Source organism: Micromesistius poutassou (assembly GCF_964030765.1).
Source record: "Micromesistius poutassou genome assembly, chromosome: 22".
Classification (NCBI taxonomy): Eukaryota; Metazoa; Chordata; class Actinopteri; order Gadiformes; family Gadidae; genus Micromesistius; species Micromesistius poutassou.
In genome coordinates this window covers 9,787,230-9,806,335 of record NC_140292.1, presented here as the reverse complement: position 1 = coordinate 9,806,335, position 19,106 = coordinate 9,787,230, and the positions used below count along the sequence as shown (strand labels likewise).

Sequence of the window (19,106 nt, the reverse complement as noted above, 5' to 3'; positions counted from 1 at the left end):
TTAACGAACAAATGTGCAAATGTACATGAAGTGCGAAATGTGCATTATTTCAAGTGTATGCGTTTAGGTATTTAAAGTGTCCAGGGGATTGGTGATCTATCTTTCTGATGAACCCTGTAATTCATTGACTCCATTCAATTTGACGGTAGTTACCATCCCTGCCCATAATTATAATAATATGAATAATATATGTCATGTCTCGGGGAGAAAGATGAGCAGACCTTTTATGTCTATTGCTCTGGCCGAGGTCACAGGCTCTGAGCTTCCCTGTTCGCCAGTGGCCAAGCCTCCTCCTCCTCCTCCTCCTCCTCCTCCAAACGCAGCCATCAGCAGCATTTCAGTCAGACGGCTAGCACTGCTGGACCTGAGGACCAGAAGAAACACAGCCAGGTGTTCAGGGAAGAAGTGTCATGAAGATGCTATTCACACACACACACACACACACACACACACACACACACACACACACACACACACACACACACACACACACACACACACACACACACACACACACACACACACACACACACACCAGGTGACCCCCCCCCAATAGTCGACCAACACCCTCTCAGTCCTGGAACTCTTTTCTGATGCCCCATGAACTATTTTAATAATTATCCCAACAGTCCCACTGCGCTCCGAGGAACGCGCTACGCCTCGTTCCTGGCTCCACACTCCTCCTTACCGTCCGACGCCTCGGGGGTCCTGGTCCGGGGGCCGGGGGGCCGCGCGGTGGGCCGCTGCCGGGGGCTCCGGCGGGGCGGGGCCCAGAACCAGGCCCTGCTGGGTCAGGAAGGTCACCAGGTTGGGGGAGCCGGAGGGGGAGTTCAGGAACTCAAAGGGGGGGATGGTCTGGGGAAGGAGAATTGAAAGATCAGATGGATACTTTAAGAACATTTAAGAGCTAGTTCTTCTTTACTTTCACTGAAGTACAAATGTACAATGCGGTACTGTCACACACACACACACACACACACACAACCTGACTGACCCTGGAGGGGGAGCCGAGGATGGTGGGGAGGGGGCTGATCCTGGGGGAGGGGTGCAGGGGTCGGGGGGTCATCACGGGGTCAGAGTGCTGCTTCCTGACCTTCTGCCTGCCGCCGCTGCCACCAGCACACTCCAGCAGACAGGGGGCGCTGTGGAGGCGGGTGCCCAGCCCAGACTCCTGCTGCTTGGGCGCCGGCTTCGGCTCAGTGGACTGGAAGGCTGGAGAGAGAGAGGAGATGGACGGCGAAAAGATTGACGTCTGAATATATCAAGCTTACTTTAAATTATTATATATATTCTTTTATTTTGGGCCCCCTAACGCTTTTATTTTGGAACATGCGCTTTTATTTTGAAAACCCCAAAAGATTTTAATAATAATAAAAAAAAAAAGAGTATAAAGACTGAACACGCAGTCATACTCTAGTACAGAAGGCAACTACTGATGGGAATTAGTATAAGTATAAGTAGCATGCTATATTTTAGCATATCTTTAAAGCTGATACCAATCAAGCAATCTATGAATATATCCATCAACCACAGAGTAAAAGCCAGCTCTTTCCGTCTCTCAACTGCCACATAAAAACACTGGTATCGTGAATGTTTTGGTCACAGCAGATGGTACCAGTCATATGGTGGTTGAGAGCTGGAGGAAGTGGCCACACCACTGCCTCTCACACTGTGACTACCACACTTCCATATCAGCTTGTTTGTCAGCTGCACAAGATGCACTGTGCCAGTCTTGAACAGTGTAAGCAATATGCAAAACTACTGACATGCCTCCTGTCAACGGCGGCGTTGCATCAGTGGTGATGAATAGCCTGAAGCACTCCAGCAGGACTCTCCGCTCTCTTCTGAGTAAGATAAGTGACCGCTTGCAATGCATGGCTAACAGCACACCGCTTAACTGACCCACTCCATTGAAGTCGTTTCACAACTAAGGCCTCGGCAATACGGGGATGTTCATCAAAAGTGCTGACGAGCACAAATTGAAATACTGTGAATAACTGAAATCTGGAAATTCCAAATCCATTTTCACAATCCAAACGGTAAGACATAGGGGAGGGAGACAGAGGGGAGGGAGACAGAGGGGAGGGAGACATAGGGGAGGGAGACAGAGGGGAGGGAGACATAGGGGAGGGAGACAGAGGGGAGGGAGACAGAGGGGAGGGAGACATAGGGGAGGGAGACAGAGGGGAGGGAGACATAGGGGAGGGAGACAGAGGGGAGGGAGACATAGGGGAGGGAGACAGAGGGGAGGGAGACATAGGGGAGGGAGACAGAGGGGAGGGAGACAGAGGGGAGGGAGACAGAGGGGAGGGAGACATAGGGGAGGGAGACAGAGGGGAGGGAGACAGAGGGGAGGGAGACAGAGGGGAGGGAGACAGAGGGGAGGGAGACATAGGGGAGGGAGACAGAGGGGAGGGAGACAGAGGGGAGGGAGACATAGGGGAGGGAGACAGAGGGGAGGGAGACAGAGGGGAGGGAGACAGAGGGGAGGGAGACATAGGGGAGGGAGACAGAGGGGAGGGAGACATAGGGGAGGGAGACAGAGGGGAGGGAGACAGAGGGGAGGGAGACAGAGGGGAGGGAGACATAGGGGAGGGAGACAGAGGGGAGGGAGACATAGGGGAGGGAGACAGAGAGGAGCGAGACATAGGGGAGGGAGACAGAGGGGAGGGAGACATAGGGGAGGGAGACAGAGGGGAGGGAGACAGAGGGGAGGGAGACAGAGGGGAGGGAGACAGAGGGGAGGGAGACAGAGGGGAGGGAGACAGAGGGGAGGGAGACATAGGGGAGGGAGACAGAGGGGAGGGAGACAGAGGGGAGGGAGACATAGGGGAGGGAGACAGAGGGGAGGGAGACAGAGGGGAGGGAGACAGAGGGGAGGGAGACAGAGGGGAGCCTCGAGCAGCCAGAGCGTGTCTGTGTACCGTGAGGGGAGAGCGGGAGAGTCTTGGCCCCTCCGATGGACTGCCTGCGGGGGGTGGTGCTGCTGGGGGGCTGGGGTCCGTGGCTGGAGGGCGACGGGGGTCCCATCCTGAAGAAGCCCAGCGACCCTCCACTGCCGCAGCGATGGACCGGGCTGGACAAGCTGTGGGGGGGGGGGGGGGCGGGGATTCATGTACACACATCAGCCCCTGTAGCATTCCTACTGCTCCCTGCGCTCCTTCTCAAGGTTTCTGCCTATTCTTCCAATGACATTGGAAGCTAATTAAATGCTAATTAATTGCTCTAAAGCAGGGGTTGGCAAACTATGGCCCATGTGCCACAACAGGCATGCCAGGCCATTTACACTAGCATGCAGAGCAATTTCTAAATATCGTTATGTTTTTGGAGTAATTGAGTAACAATAAACCTAGATAATGGACAACGGCAAACAAAATAACAATTTGTTTTGAAATAATACTGAAATAATGAACTACACACTCACATTTTGAAACAAGAAATTACAAGACTTTCAAAGATGAGGTGGATTGAGTTGAATCATTCAAGAAGGCAGTGGCCCAATACGAGAAGCAAAGCAGTAGGTTTATATATTAAGGAGAGAATATATAAAGGAGGCCTTCCTCGGCAGTTTCAAGGTTATATTTGATGGATTACCAATTAAAGACACGATCATCTCCAGGATTAAAGAAATGTACGGGAGAACTCTAGAATGGCGCATTTCTGATATACCTTAAAACATAAAGCACCAGCAAACCCTTGCATTGAAAGGGGCTTCAGTGTTTAAATGACAGTCCACACCTAGTGGTGGTTACAAGCAGGGCTGTAGTGGTAAAATCAGAGATGGGTAAACTCTGAATTCTGTGATCAGATGGATCACGATGCAGTAAGGCAGGCCGCACAGCGTATATATTTTGTACCATACCGGACCTGTGACATCAGTGTCAAAATGGTTGGTTATGGTTATGATGATATTGTGGTTATTGTTTAATGTTCATTTTGTGAAAAGAAATGGGATACTACCTGCAGTCTATTAACCAATGTTTTTATCCAATTCACATGTGTGGCCATTAGACTGTACCAATTACATCACTGAGTGCTCTCTCATGCCTTCACAGTCACTATATCCAATTATGTTATTAAAAGTAATGTTGAAGAAGATTCCAGAATTAATAAATCTTTTCTGTAGTTTAAGTGTTCATTTAATCAAAATAAAACAGCACAAAACATATCAGAAGAACTACAAAAAAAAAGATCAACCAAAATGGTCAGAGCAGGGTCTGTTTAGAAAAACAAAACAAACAAAATAAATGGTACCTCTCTAGGTCAGGTCCATGTTCACACACGTTTCTGTTATTAGAGAAGCATCTTAAGAAGGGGAGCTTCCTGAGAACTTTCTGCCAGAGTAGGCGTGTTCTTTATTTTCCTACAAAGTGGTGACATGCACCAACATCATCCACACCTGTTCGTTGTGACTTTAAACCCGAGATTGAATTGTAAGAGAAAAATAAGCTTTGTTCCACGCTGTAAAGCAACGCAATAAACATAACTTGCTAGCAAAGAGCTGCGTACAATTAGTGGTAACGTTATCGTCACTGACAGAATGCATCATCTTATGCAAACCAAAACAACCTTAAAATAAACGTAATATTGCTCTTTGGACTTACTTTGTAATCGGGGCCTTGTGTTGGCATCTTTGGGAGGGGAGACGCTTATATCGCCGAATATCCATTTTATATATATCGCAAACCGCATAAACGTTTTGAAATGATAAATCATCATAATCACCTGATCATTTAAATAGCTCTCTTTAACCCCAACACCACCCCATCTGCTACATGTTTATTCACAGAGAAGATTAAAGAGAATAAGCATCTCTGGGTCCCATTGGTTGATGAGGTTTTATGCCTTAGGAAACCATCATTTTAAATAAGAAATATGTCCACAGTACATAAGTAATGCATTTTTCTTCAAGACTCCTAGTATCTCCTACCTCCGAGGTAGGAGATATATTTGCCTGTGGGTGCGTGTGCAGGTGCATGTGTGGGTGCATGTGTGTGGGTGCTCGTGTGGGTGCGTGTGTGTGGGTGTGTGGGTGCATGTGTGGGTGCGTGTGTGGGTGTGTGTGTGTGGGTGCGTGGGTGCGTGTGTGCGTGTGTGGGTGCGCGTGCGGACAGACCGTGGAGAGCTGTCCGTCCTGGGTGAACTGAGGTTCTCCTCCATGCGCTGGTAGTTGTGGACCTGAGTGGGAACGGGGATAGGCACTGACTGGCCGCGGTTTCCATGGTGACCACCGTAGTTACTCGGTGAGCACTCAATGGGCTTGCTAAAGAGAGGGAGAGGAACAGAGAGGGTTTTTAGGAAACACACACGTGTGTGTGTGTGTGTGTGTGTGTGTGTGTGTGTGTGTGTGTGTGTGTGTGTGTGTGTGTGGGGGGGGGGGGGGGGGTGTGCGTATGTGTGTAGCATTTGAAAAAATAATAACCGTGGTCAAGTTTAGATGTGTTGTGTTGATTACATTAGCCAATTTATGCTTAAAATACTAGTGCAATAGTGCATACACGGAAGTTACAATCTAAAAAACAGGGCAACTTGTAATGGAGTGTGAGTGTGTGTGTGTGCGTGCGAGTGTGAGTGTGTGTGCGTGCGCGTGTGTGTGTGTCTTACCTGATTGGCTTGGGGGATGTGCTGTAGGAGGGAGAGTGGGGGGGAGTCCTGGCTTGGACACACAGTCCAGCAGAGGCCAGCATAGAGCTGACAGAGGGAGCGGAGAGGAGTTATAGACTAGATAGATGAATGCTTTAAAAAATCCTTTCGTTTTTTTTAACTCTCAATCTTTTTCTTAGTTATCAGGATGTATATTAAGGAAGCGGGGGAGTAGGGATATTAAGTAAAGTGTGCAAGTGACCCCTGTATAGCTCAACTGGCAGAGGAGCACAACATTTACACTGCCAGGGTTTGGGGTTTAATTCCCAGGGCACCAACCATCCGTACTAAGATGCAAATGTAAGCCAGCAGTTCACCTCATTCCATAATGCAATGACATTTTCTTTATGAACCCTTTGCGGCGGCAAAGAGCACCGTCAGAATAACGGACGCTGCTTACCCACTGTTCATCAAGCTGTCCTGGAACGCCGCCGCCTCGCCTGGTGAGAAACAACGTCCGAAATAAACACAGTGGCCTGGAAGTATCTGGAGGTCATTACCATTATTGACTGCAGATTCTATTACCCCCAATATCTACCTCAGCAAAAGCCACTCGCTGTGCATGCTCCTTTAAAGGAGAAACACAGAAAGAGGCAGGCTAGAGTTTGTTTTTCAGATTAGAATTGCACTCGTAAAAATGATAGAAAAGTGTTGGGCCCTAGCGCAGACACTCTTCAGCGTAGGAATGCCAGAGGAACAGGCAGAACATAAACACTGGTATTAATGGGATACAGAGGCACTCGTCAAACGGGTCTCGTACACACAGCGCTACCTTAAGAGATCTGTCGGGATTCACCTGCATCAACTATTGGTCGACAATGTCACATGATCAGCCAAAGCCTTACTGGTTGGTCAGCTCCCTCAACTGCTGTGGATCACCATTAACCGAAAGGTGCAATGTGCTCAAACCTCTTTTCAGCAAGCACAGACTGGTTGACTGTTCATGGGAAGGAGGTTCCTTCCCAGCAAGTGTTCGTGGGTAACTGTTAATGGGAAAAACGCTCCCAGTAAGGGTCTTACTGGGACACTGGGCAGGAACCATCACAAAGTCGTCTGTGTCGCACGAGGATGAGTTCTTGCTGCTGCCGCCCCCGCCGGAGGAGTCCTTGAGGAACCCCGCTGCATCCTGGGTAGGAGAGGCCAGAGTCTTGGGCCGCAGTTGCTGACCTTCAGCCAGCGACAGCTGTGGGAACGCCGCGCAACACATCACCAAGAGACCGGCACCCAATGGAAGAAAGACAATATGAGGCAAAGAAATCAATGGACAGGAACTATGGGGTTACAAAATGTAAGCTTATAGAGCGGCTAAGGAATTATGGCTGATAGCTAGCAGTCCCTTCAATGACTTTGCACAATAAACTGCGGTATGTGCGCGTAAACCTGCACTATGCAAGTTTCCCGATCAGCAGCCCAGAGTGGCTTGAGTTGTGCAGCTAAAGTTATAGCTATGTTGTTAGACGACAGCTACGGTCAACCTTTGACCAGATTAAAACAATATATAGAGAAAGATTCCCTGCATGGATCGAGTCGTGTTGGGGAGTGTGTTCTTGAGGAACCTTCTAGTTCAGGAATGTTTTAATGGCGTAAACAGCTGCTGTGGTAAAGCCACATAGTTCAGGCTTTAATGGCTGGAAGTTCAGGCTTTAACGGCGGTCTAGTTCAGGCTCAATGGGTCTCCGTCACAAACCAAACCCGAGCGCACACAGGAGCGTACCGGGGGAGAGGCCAGGTGGGAGGTGGACGAGCTGCTGCAGGAGCTGGCCGACGCAGAACTGGAAAAACACGTCATGGTGACGGCTGGAGTCGCTGCATGGAGGAACAGCAAGGACACACTTAAACACGCGCGCACGCACACACACACACACGCACACGCACACGCACACACACACACCGGTGCCTACTGGCACCTCTCACCGGCAAAGTCTGTTCAGCCACCTTCCCCTTTAACTAGGACTGTGAGCTGACCAATCAAGAGGATCTTTCAGTATCATTGGCAAACAATAAGGAGGAAGGAGGAAATTCCTGGAATGTTTCCCTGTTAGCAACCTCTAGATTGAAAGATTTATAGTTGGAGCTACAGTTATTGCTATGTCATTGTCAAATGACAATTATTTTTGTCAAAATAAAACGATTTAAAGTGAACAATTCCCTGAATGGACACATAGCTGCAATAGAGAAATTACATAGTGCAGGATTAAGTAGTGGGGAACAAGTCTAATTTAGTTTAAGTGCAGTGCCTTCCGGCCTTCAGTGTGTATGTGTTTATGCTATCTATATACACCATTATGAAGTTGTGTACTCTTGAAATAAAAAGTACTGTACAATAGTAAAATGAATGTGCCACATTGATTCCAGGTTTACCTAAATACAATTCCCTGTGTGTTAATGTGGTGAAGAATAGAGACGAAGGGCAAGAGAGAAGACATACTCACTCTTTTTGGTAGAGGAGCTGCTCTCGAGGAACGGGTGAGTAAAGAACTCATCTATATAGAAGAACATAAGGAGAAGAAGTCAACAAGTTAACAGTGATTCTGAGCCCAATCCTACACAGTCAAAAATATTGTTACGCAATGGTTACAGTAGAACAGTAATTCATTAAATTTGCTATCGTGAGAGATTTCTAGTGGGAGGTGAGACTCTGTTTGCACGTACATATGCGCACATGCACATGCACACACACACACACACACACACAAGAGTTTATCAGTTATCAGTTAACCGGTGTTGAATTCCATGTTCCCTGCAGGTTGCTAAGTGATAGACGTGTAGATGTTACTGTGAGCGTACCGAAGTCCAGGCGGTCCTTGTGGTTCCGCTGAAGCAGGGCCAGCAGCAGGACCCTCAGATGACTGGAGGTTTCTCTGGGGATGCTGGGAAAATACACACAAAAAGGAGAAACGTGTCTGTTAACATCCCTTGCTGGTTTGTTGCCCTCGGCCATGACATGATACTACAAAATGAGGTAAATAATAATCGTAATACAAAACTGTTACATTGTTCTTAACAAAAGCGATGGACAAAGTAAAAAAGTGAGATTGTACTTTAATCTTTCTCTCGGCCCCTTAACCCAGGAGGCCATCGTCGATCAACAGGTTGTCGTCATAACAGCAACATGTGATTGTTAACATTACATACAAAGCATGGTATCTTATTTCATGTACAGGGTTAATGACCGTACCTCGGGCTGAGATTCTTATTCTTTTCATAGAAGAGGCGTAGGTCCTGAGGGCTGCTGGCCTGTTGAAGTGACACAACGTGGAGAACTAAGTTCACGTATGTTCACCAGAGTACATTCTACATAAAACCCACATCCATAAAGCTGTGCTTAGTGCCATGTGGAGAGCAGTCCGCTGCGCACAGCTGAACATTTGCACGTGTGAGTCGGACGCAGAGTTGAAAACTGCACCGCTGAAGAGAGGGAATCCAGTCTGACCAGTTTAGATCAAACAATTCCTCGAGAGGAACAAGGACAATAGAAGTCTGGCAGCACGATAGATAAACAGGCTTTGAAATGAAAATCAAACTCTTTGAAATGCAATCTCAAACATGTGCATATATGGCTCTGGTTAGATCAACAGCTGACTGACTGTAGAAACATGTTGCACTGCAGTAGCAAAGCACTGCATCCAGTCAATCATACCAACAGGAATGGCTGCAATGTGTATTGACCTGGGTGGAAATCTGTCGGTTCTTCCTCCCTGTTAAGTGGAACTTGGTTATTAAGAGTTTGTATCTCCATTTGATGCTATTGCTGTGTTAATTCCGCTGTGTAAGAAGATTTTCCAAGCCCTTTTAATTTTTGACAGGTTTGATTGGTCAATAACATTCAAAGGTTGTGTGGGACACCCTGGGCCTTTAACAGTTTCCAGATCAATGCGGTACAAAGCCAACATCAAAAACAACAGTCAAATACAACCATCGACCAGATGCTTCCTTGACAGTGCAAAGACTATAAGCTGAATCAGCTGATAAAGTCGTAAAAAGAGGATTAATATTATCGATTAAAGTAACAAATATCTAATCACTGTTGTTAACTAGTACAAGTGAAATAAACCACAAGGGGAAAAAAGGTTTCCTTGCGCTGGTAGGCGACCTGGGATGACATGCCATACACCCTCCTCCAACAACAGACCGATTAGTGAGGACTGGTTACCTGGAAGGGGGCCTTGCCAGTGAGGCACTGGAACACGATGGTGCCGATGCTCCAGAGGTCCGCTTTGGCGTCGTAGTGCTGGGACATGATGACCTCAGGAGCCTGGGGTCAACACAGCAGCAGGCCCAGCCATTCAGTACGGGTCTCTTACCATCTCCATCTCGTACCATGGGTTATGTACAACGTGTGTTCAACCACCTTTTGAGTCGCTGTCTCATTTGGACAAATTCAATGCAAGTTCAATGTAACAGTCTACTTCATTTTAACCAAGTTGTTTCTGTTTCAGTATTCTTTAAATAACGTCATTGAGCACAATGCTGTTATGCTTAAGAACTCATGATTGCGTTCTTAAGCACAGTAATTACTGAATGGTGTGTCGAGTGTGGCTGAGGGTCACCCGGTAAGTCAACGTATATGAGGGCGTAGTTTGTGCACCAGAAGGCTTACCATGTACATGGGAGATCCACAGAGGGTGGCGGCCATCATGTTGGTCTGGAGGTACCTGGCGAAGCCAAAGTCAGCTGGAACAAAACCAGGAGAGGATGGAAGAGGTACGAGAGAGTAAAGATGAATGAGAAAATTAAACAGCTTACCCTCGCTATATTCTAAGGCCATTTGTGTTGCCTTCGCTAACGTTGTCTGTTGTTATTCTTCTTAAACACATTTGTTCTGATTCAATTGGTTGCGTCTTAATATTCAGTTGCCTTCTGGCATTTCTTTGTATTCTTCTTTGCACTAACAAGTAGTTATATGAGAGTCTTCCAGCGTGAATCACAGGGTCAAATTCCATTCAAAGCGTTGGCATGGAAAATAATCACAATACACAAGTATGAGCTGGATCAGTGTGAACCTCTGTGTAAGAATGAGAGCCTCATTCATACAACAATTATGATGGTGTACATTTGTTGGCATAGAATGTCATCTGAAGTGCGTGTGCGTGCGTGTGTGCCTGTGGATGGATACTTCAGTGTCTTAACTTAAGTGATGATTATGAGGCTTTGCCCCTGCTCAACTGTGACCGTCCCAACCAAAGCAGTCACTCTCCCCCCCCCTACCAATCTTGATGCAGGTGTTGTTGGAGTGGGACTTGCGCCCCGGCGGGTAGGACAGCAGGATGTTCTGGGGCTTCAGGTCCCGGTGGATGATCCCCTTGCCGTGGAGGACCTGCATGGCGCCTGCGATCTGCTGCAGGAACACGCGGATGGTGTCCTCACTTAGGGTGCCCTTAGCTGCAACACCGGGGAGAGTTTGGGGGGAGGATTAGTGAACGAATAGGTGAGTATGTTACACGTGGCGGGAAAAGAGTAACATTCAGTAGCACATTCAGTCTGCACTCATGCGTGTTTGGAATATGTTCAACCTGGCGGCAGGTGAAACAAGTGAATTGCGTCTGTCATGGTTTCGATTTTACAATCTAGGTCTGTGTAAACGATGAAGGGACAAGAGGGATATTTGCAGTCAAGTCTTGCACTGACTCTCGTCCTGCCCTTGAGAGCAATTCAATTCATTGTGAAAATATATCAAACGGTGTAGGCACCTACACCACGGTGTAGGTGTTATGATGTTTTTATTGAGGCCGAAACTGATTCTTGGCTCAGGGAAATCCCACTTAATCATGTTGTAGTTTCTCATATACTCCTACTAGCGCTTACAATCTTAGTCTTAGTCAAAGAGAGACACAAAATCTCCTCGCCTTAAGACAAGAAGCTCACTTCCTGCCGTCACTGAGTGTAAGAGTTAGTAAAAGTAAGTGACTCACATTTACATATTCATCTCTGATCGTCATCTTTTGTTTCATTTATAAAATGTATGAATATTCCCTTTCATTTTGGTGTATGTTTCTTTATTTCTTATCCACCCTTGGTGATGTTTGATCATTGTTTATGTGTTGAATAAGTCTCTTGTAAGCCTATTGGGACTGGGCATCTAAGGATCAAATCATGAAGACGCCACTAAACAACAACAATATTAAAACAGTGAATGTGCAAACAACAACTTCTGGCCTTCTATCTCAAAAAGGAGTAATTTGGGTATTTTGGACACATATGCTTATATTGAAGTGTTGAATCTTCTCTGCTCTCTAGCTAGTTTGTAGAACGATGTCAACAGTATGAACAGGAAGACATTCATTTGATTTGATGATTTCACAGATGATGTACACACTTTTTGTCCTAAACAAAAGTATTTATATGGTATATAGTTTGTCTTTAAGGTCTGTGAAGTATCTTTGTGTACAATGAAAAGTACTTAAAACAAAATGTATTATTAATATTAATATTATATATGAGATACCGGATATACCTCACATTATAGTTTTTGTCAAGGAAAACATGACTCATTTCATTACATTTGCCAACACGAATGGGTCTTAGTCCCTTGTCCCACAGTAAATATTTCCACTCACAGTGTAAATAGTCTGCCAGGTCCCCGCCGTTGCAGTACTAGAAGTAGAGAGAAACAAATAGTAAAAAAAATACACTAACTTAACAGGAAATGCGTGCTCAGTAATACACAATAAACTGGTCCGGTCAGAAGAGAGAACAACTTAACTAAAAAGTTAAACTTGTGACTATGGTCAATGTTGACCATAGGGGCTCTGTTCACAGAGGTGTCGTCCTAGGACAAACACTGCTGTCGCCCATGACACTAATCATGAGTCTGCTCCTTTGATGTACCAGGGCACGGCTAGTAGACTTATCTTCACTAGTTTAGTATACTAGCCGTGACCTGGTGCCTCAAAGGACCCATAATCAGTGTTATGAGCGACACCTGTGTTGGTCCTACGATGACCCCTCTGTGAAAGGGTTTCCCAGTCCGAATGTGTATGTGATCCATTGAAAGGAAGGTGTTTTCTAACCTCACAGGCTGAGGTAATATCTCTTATTAGTATATGCTACACGTGAACCTCCTAAGATGGCGCAATTTGATTGGTTCGCTATCCCGGGATATTGGGCAATATCCCATGATTGACATCTCAAACTCGGGATATTGTTTTCATCGCGCGTGACGGTCGTCTCGTCACGCTAATAAAAACAAATAAACCGCTAATAAAAGCAAAAAAATCCTGGCAAAAAGTGTTATCTTGTTTATTTTTGGAGTGGTCACGTGTAGTATATACTAAAACGATTATTCACCTCAGGCTCCATGAATAGTATTGACTTTGCCTTCGGCGAATAATTGTTAAGTATGAAAGGGCTCTTCTGAAGGTTGCCAAGCCATTAGCGAAGTCCATGTGTATGTATGTGCTACCAGGACAGACCCTCACATGTGATTGTGTGATCATTTATCCAAATAATAATTATTCATGAATATATGTATTTAAGATAGTTTGGCTTGTTATAATATCATATTGATTTAAAAGTTAAAGTGGAAATCGCAAAGATTTCTGTTTTGTTCTCTTTGGCGACACCTTGGGCGAGTAAGTGGGCCCATAGATCAACACCAAAACCCAGTTAGTAACAACCATATGCATATGCAAGGTCTTTCATCAGTGTGTTACCATTGTGTTGCCTCATACACAAACGTACCTCCATCACCAGGTACACTGAGCTGGCTGTTTCCTGCATGGAAGGTAGGAGAGAGCGTTAGTGTATCAGTGACAGTCAATAGTATACGTTACTTTGTGATCTTGTTCATGTGTGTAACGTGTACGTGTAGGTCGACTCGTTATCCTTGTGCAAAGGTTCAACTCTGACGATAGGGGAGCCTGACTTGGCAGGATGTAAGCACTGTTTGTTTGGAGGTTTGCCTGAGGCAACACAGGACCAGTATGTATAAGCTCTACCAATCCAGATGTCATGTCAGCTGAAGGAAATCCACCGTGAAAGGGGATTATTTGAACAGTGACATTACTTTAGCTGACACTCTCAGGCTTTCAGGTTACACTGTGTAAACTAAACCTGTCCACTTATTCAGGACCTCAGCAACGATGACACAAACCAAGTCATTCAGAAAATCTTATCGATGATGTGACAAAAGATTACGGGAAACACACAAAGAGAAATAGACCAACGTCACATTTTCTACTCTCTATTCTCACTATGATCGATCTCATTCGGTGACCATGAGGCAGAGTTTGCACACATTCTCTCTCTCAATACGGTCAGCGCTGTCTCAATAGTCATCTTTTCCATTTAACCCAGGCATTCTGACCATTTCAAATGAATGATGTTCGGTTGGTTTTAATGGAAGATGATGGAAATATGGCAACTCTTCTGAGTTTCTCCAACTCAAACCAAACGATGGAACATGGATGGAACAAAAGCTGGAGCAGGCAGACCTAGCTAGCATGGCTTCCAGTCGCCCACCGTGCTGCATGAACAACTGACACCCTGTTCTGTGGAGTCGTCTTTCCTCTCCTCACGTTAACCCTTTGGCGTTAGTCAACACGGCGCACGCCACCCCAGAAACCCCTCTTATCACCCGGCAACAGGCCACGCTGGACCACCCCCGTCTCCTCAGAGGGCCAATGACAGAGCCGGATGCTGTGGACATAATCCGGCTGACTCAGCAGTTTCAGCAGTTTTTTTCTTTTTTTTTGGATGGGTAAAGCAAACCAACAACAAGCCAAGTTCTAGCTCTGGTGAGAGTCGTTTGCTTTGGATTGGCTGTGGTTTCTCCGTCCGACAGTAATGCAGCACCTCAGTGGGAAATAACCAACGGGAGCAGAACGTTGTGAAACAGATTCGGCTTCTTTCTGTGACCGTGGTGATGAATAAAATATCAGTAGTGAACCGTTAACCCTTTGACACTGTATTTTTTAAGTCCATCCTTTAATTAAACGATGCCTTCGGGTCTTGAAGTCCTTGCTATCGACTGCCTTGAGTTCTCCTGCGACAATCTGATAGAAGGTTTCTACACACACATATTCTCGACCAGGGTGGCAACTAAAGGAAATTGGTTCCTCTCTACTTGTCACTGCAATGCAATTTCCCCTGTGTCTGATTGACGTTTGCCCCAAGTTCACGTCGAGAAGCCGTCGCTGGCTAACCCACAAACTGTCCACACGTCCGCTGAGCGAAACCCTGCCTGTAATCTTAGAGTCCAGAGAGAAATAGTTTGGATAATGAGAGAGTCTCCCCCCCACCACCGGATCCTGAGTACAGGGAGAACATACAGCCAATCCTGGTCCCGCAAGGGCCAACACATCTCCTATCCTACATATCCTGTCATGACAAGCAGGTCTCCAGCCATGGATGTGACCGCTACTTGAATAGGGTTATACCCAACACGACCAAGTGGTTGATCTGCACTCATTTTAATTAGATGTTATAATATATTTTGATACTATCTTGGATAGACAGGTCAGTCGATTCCATGATGCATGCTATTGAATGACATTATGATCCACCAACAGTCAGAGACATTAAAACATTGATGCCGTTTTGTGGTCGTTTGACCAATTAGCAACAATCAACTACATTGTATATGAAATGGCCAAGACTCTTGATTAGATCCCTTCAACCCACAGAGAGGAGGGTGCAACTTCTTGCCCCCAACATGTTTTTTGTATTTAATGGGTGTATCAAACTGAAAGCCAGGTCAGTAAGAGAGAAAGTTACGGTGTGCAACTGAAATGTAACCACCAGTAACAGCAAACAACCAGGCGGCCTCTCCAATTTCCTGAGGTGTCACGGCCCCCACCCTCCTCTATACAGGTCACAGTCGAACAAACTATCTCCTAGCAAGATATATTCAATACATACAATTCCAAAATGTTGTTTTCTGTTTTGTCAGCAGAACAGTGTATAGATTTAAATAATGAACAGAAGAAGAACAAAGGACAGCGGATATTGTGTTATTTTATGGGATTTGTTATATTAAATGATATTTATATTTAAATAGAGTAGTACATACATGGGAACTCACTGTTTGGTTTATATCTAAATACGCCCAACTCATGATGAGCAAGGACAATCATGTATACCCATTATGACAATAGTTCAAAAGGAAGAGTGTGGCATTTAAAGGACTGTCTCTCTCTCTGAAACAAGTTATTTAACTATTATGAGCTGTTGTGAGTCATATATCCGTGTTGCTAATTTCTGCATAGCCTGGCGGACTGCTAGAAGTTTCCCTTCAGAGTGACTCATTCACATGCATTTATTATACTTTCATGTTCAGACATATGTTCTGCTTTTTTGAATATTTTAAATGGCCAGACTTTCTTCCAGCAGACCACATAATGGGTAACCTGGTGTTGAAATATCCAGCAGATGGTTTATAAGTGTGACAAATACAAAATAAACAGCAAAGTGTGTATTTGGAGTCTGGCTCGCCTGCTGCCGCTGAAACTGTCAGACAGGTGTGTTCACATGAACCACCTCACATTGCTCGGCAACCGTCAGGAATATCACCTTGGACAATGCAAATCCCACTCCAACCCAATTCGGCACGAGGCAGTGGGTCAGTGAGAGGGCAAGCTGGCCAGCACAGTTGGTGTTAGCAAGGTGTTTTAATCCACACCCAATGCAGGCTCACAAATCTTGTGAGTTGGCCCCAACAGGCCAGCAGGTAAAGAACTTCCTCATGACACAGAGCAGCTTGCTAGGGCCCTAAATCAGAAACAGAGCTAAACAGGAACTGGACACAGCAGAATCAGAAGCTATCCTCCTAATAGGGAACCAATAGTGGCACAGAGCCACTTCTGAATGCACTGACCTAGATAAATATACAGTAGTATCTACCAATTATAGTGAGGGTCTCAGGTCCAACTGAGGTTAGGTTAGAACTTTAGGATGTGTTGCAAATATCAAAGGCTGACTGCACATATGATTTACATTGCATGTGTCAAATTAAAAACACTGAATACTACAGGTTCCAATGCAATATCTAGAACACAGTTCTAGATATGTACTATTAACTGTTTAATCTGTGGCTGTAATAACTATTACAGCAGGAGATCAGACCGAATGTAATTAAATCATGTGTAAATCAAAGGCCTTATTTGTAGTTGTTAAATCTAAACAATGTCCCTTTCTCAAGTTGCAAGTCTGCAAGTTCTCACTTGCAGGTGTATAATTTTACCTATTAGCATATTTCTCCAGCAGTTATTAAGTAAGTCAATAGTTGCAGTACCTACCTACCTAACTAGTTTACTTTGTCTGCAGGAGATGAGATATCAGACACAACTACATAACAAGCAGACATGTGACATGAATTGCCTACAGAGGGCCATGTAGTATCCCAGCTTATCAATACACATTGCAGACGGAAGGTTTGCAGCGTGTATCAGTGTTATTTGGATTTCCCAAAACGTTCATGCAAGGATTTGATGGGTCATTTTCTATTTTTTCCTACAAAGATGATCATAATGTAACTTACCTGAAAGTCCAGCAAAGCAACAATGTTCTCATGTTTCAGTTCCTGTTTGAAAAAATAAATAAAAAATCATTGTTGATCCAGCACACATGCATCCAGTATCTTACATTGTTGGTGTACCAAATTAGTCTGCACAATAAGCTGCTGAAAGCTCTGAGCAGAATTAGAACAGAATAATACTATAAAATAAGTTCACAATACATTTCCAAACAAAGTTATTTAGATACAGGGTACCATGACACTATTTTGGGGCCAATAATATACAACACGTCTGGATATTGAGCTTTGCAGCTGTCTGCATCCATGAAGAGATTCTAATTCCCCCTCAGACTATCCAACCTTTATTGCATTAGTGATGCTAGCTGATCTGTCTTTTGGCACAAAGAAGGATACATCATGTTACCAGTCAGTATGCCCAGTATGCTCAAACAAGACTGTAAATAATCTGTCACTGACGGCTGTTTTTCATTCAAAGCAATCATTTTTCCAGTGGCTGTAAACACACACTTGTCACATGCAGAAGATAATGGTGTGACCATTGACTGCATTCTTTAAATAATTGTGAGTGACTGGCGAATGTTGGGGTGAAGAACACTGCAGATTTATAATTTCTATGCATAGTATCTTTCTGGACGCCCATCGAACCCAGGCAACCACAAACCGACAAACATGCAAGGTGATAAGGTGTGTAAGGTGATAAAAGTAACTGTATTATTGTTCGCTGGACAAGTTAACAAACACAACTGTCATTGTACAGTCAGCACGATCGGGGGTTAGACTTACCTTGAGTATTTTGATCTCTTTCCCCAATAGTGTTTGGGATTTGGAGAGATTCTTCTTGTTTATGCATTTGACTGCCACCTCCCAGTCATGTTTCTATGGAAATACATTTGCCTAAATAAAACTTCACAAATGCAGTGCGTATAAACGATAGATACATGAGCAGTACGACACAATGACACTGATGTGATTGCATGTAGGCCTAATCATGCAACATGAGACCTTTAACCTTTAAAAAGAGCTCTGAGCAAACATACACAAGCACAATTATATACAAACTTTGAAGGAGTAAAATGTTTAACGTTATTTTATTATATACCTATAATAAACGACTGTGCTGTCTACAGTCAATATTGTTGATGGGAGAAGCGTGTGGCTGATCACGTCGGCCTCTTAAGGTCGTACCACTAAAGTACACATATTTACTGGGTCTCATCACAGGATACAATTAGGAGCTCCGCACTCTGCTGTTAGATGTACCAATGGCTTTGCCCCTGATGGTTGACATGATATGTCTCCTAGTTTGGCCCCTGGGGGGTGACATGGTTATTGAGCCTCGTCAACTGTAATTAATTAACAAATCAATAAAAACAACAAAGTAGCGACTCACCTCTCGGTGCCTGCCTTTGAACACGACTGCGAATGCGCCATGTCCGATCAGGTCCTTACGGCTGAACTCGAACTTCCCCACGGTCTCCATGACGGACACCCTGGAGGTCTACTCGGGACGGGCAGATGGCAGCGGGCCTGGTGCTCCCGTCTCCTCCGTCAAGTAGGACCAGCAGGAAAGTGGCACCCTTCCTCCGCTTGCCATGGGCAGCCGTCCAGACAACAAACCACCGTCTTCTCTCATGTTCGTGTGCAATGACACGGGCGTGAACCCCGCTTAACACAGTGCTACAGGGATCCCCATCGTCGATCCAATAACACAAGACGAAGCGAAAGATGGAGAGCTGAAGGAAAAATAATAATACGCTCGGTGGTTGGAGAGCTCAGCTGGCGTTGACGCGCCACCTTAAAACCAGCTCGTCGTTTGTTTGTATACAGAGTCGCTCTTCTGTCGCGATAGGCACTCGATTCTGCTGTTCCGTTCACAGTTGTGCTATAAAAGCAGCAATAAATGATATTAAAAGATGATCTGATGATATAAGTAAAACATTGAAGGGAGGTAGACGCACGGAGAGGTTCAACAAAGACCTCCAGCAGACCA

The 19,106-nt window shown here is 45.2% G+C and overlaps 1 protein-coding gene across 1 annotated transcript in view; it reads right to left on the bottom strand.

Moving 5' to 3' along the window:
• Nucleotides 1–18,892, bottom strand: part of ulk1b (unc-51 like autophagy activating kinase 1) — a 25,535-nt gene extending 6,643 nt beyond the window's left edge. Inside the window, exons 1-20 of the mRNA XM_084486066.1 lie at nucleotides 18,507–18,892; nucleotides 17,900–17,992; nucleotides 17,120–17,161; nucleotides 13,324–13,356; nucleotides 12,201–12,237; nucleotides 10,852–11,025; nucleotides 10,244–10,317; nucleotides 9,797–9,898; nucleotides 8,822–8,880; nucleotides 8,431–8,513; nucleotides 8,076–8,126; nucleotides 7,358–7,449; nucleotides 6,664–6,826; nucleotides 6,044–6,083; nucleotides 5,605–5,691; nucleotides 5,117–5,263; nucleotides 2,925–3,085; nucleotides 995–1,212; nucleotides 689–855; nucleotides 222–364 (exon numbers count right to left, since the gene is read on the bottom strand). Coding sequence (XP_084342192.1) covers nucleotides 222–364; nucleotides 689–855; nucleotides 995–1,212; nucleotides 2,925–3,085; nucleotides 5,117–5,263; nucleotides 5,605–5,691; nucleotides 6,044–6,083; nucleotides 6,664–6,826; nucleotides 7,358–7,449; nucleotides 8,076–8,126; nucleotides 8,431–8,513; nucleotides 8,822–8,880; nucleotides 9,797–9,898; nucleotides 10,244–10,317; nucleotides 10,852–11,025; nucleotides 12,201–12,237; nucleotides 13,324–13,356; nucleotides 17,120–17,161; nucleotides 17,900–17,992; nucleotides 18,507–18,596 — 2,056 coding nt within the window. The 5' untranslated portion in view covers nucleotides 18,597–18,892. The remainder of the gene's footprint in view (nucleotides 1–221; nucleotides 365–688; nucleotides 856–994; nucleotides 1,213–2,924; nucleotides 3,086–5,116; nucleotides 5,264–5,604; nucleotides 5,692–6,043; nucleotides 6,084–6,663; nucleotides 6,827–7,357; nucleotides 7,450–8,075; nucleotides 8,127–8,430; nucleotides 8,514–8,821; nucleotides 8,881–9,796; nucleotides 9,899–10,243; nucleotides 10,318–10,851; nucleotides 11,026–12,200; nucleotides 12,238–13,323; nucleotides 13,357–17,119; nucleotides 17,162–17,899; nucleotides 17,993–18,506) is intronic.
• Nucleotides 18,893–19,106: the final 214 nt, after the last annotated feature.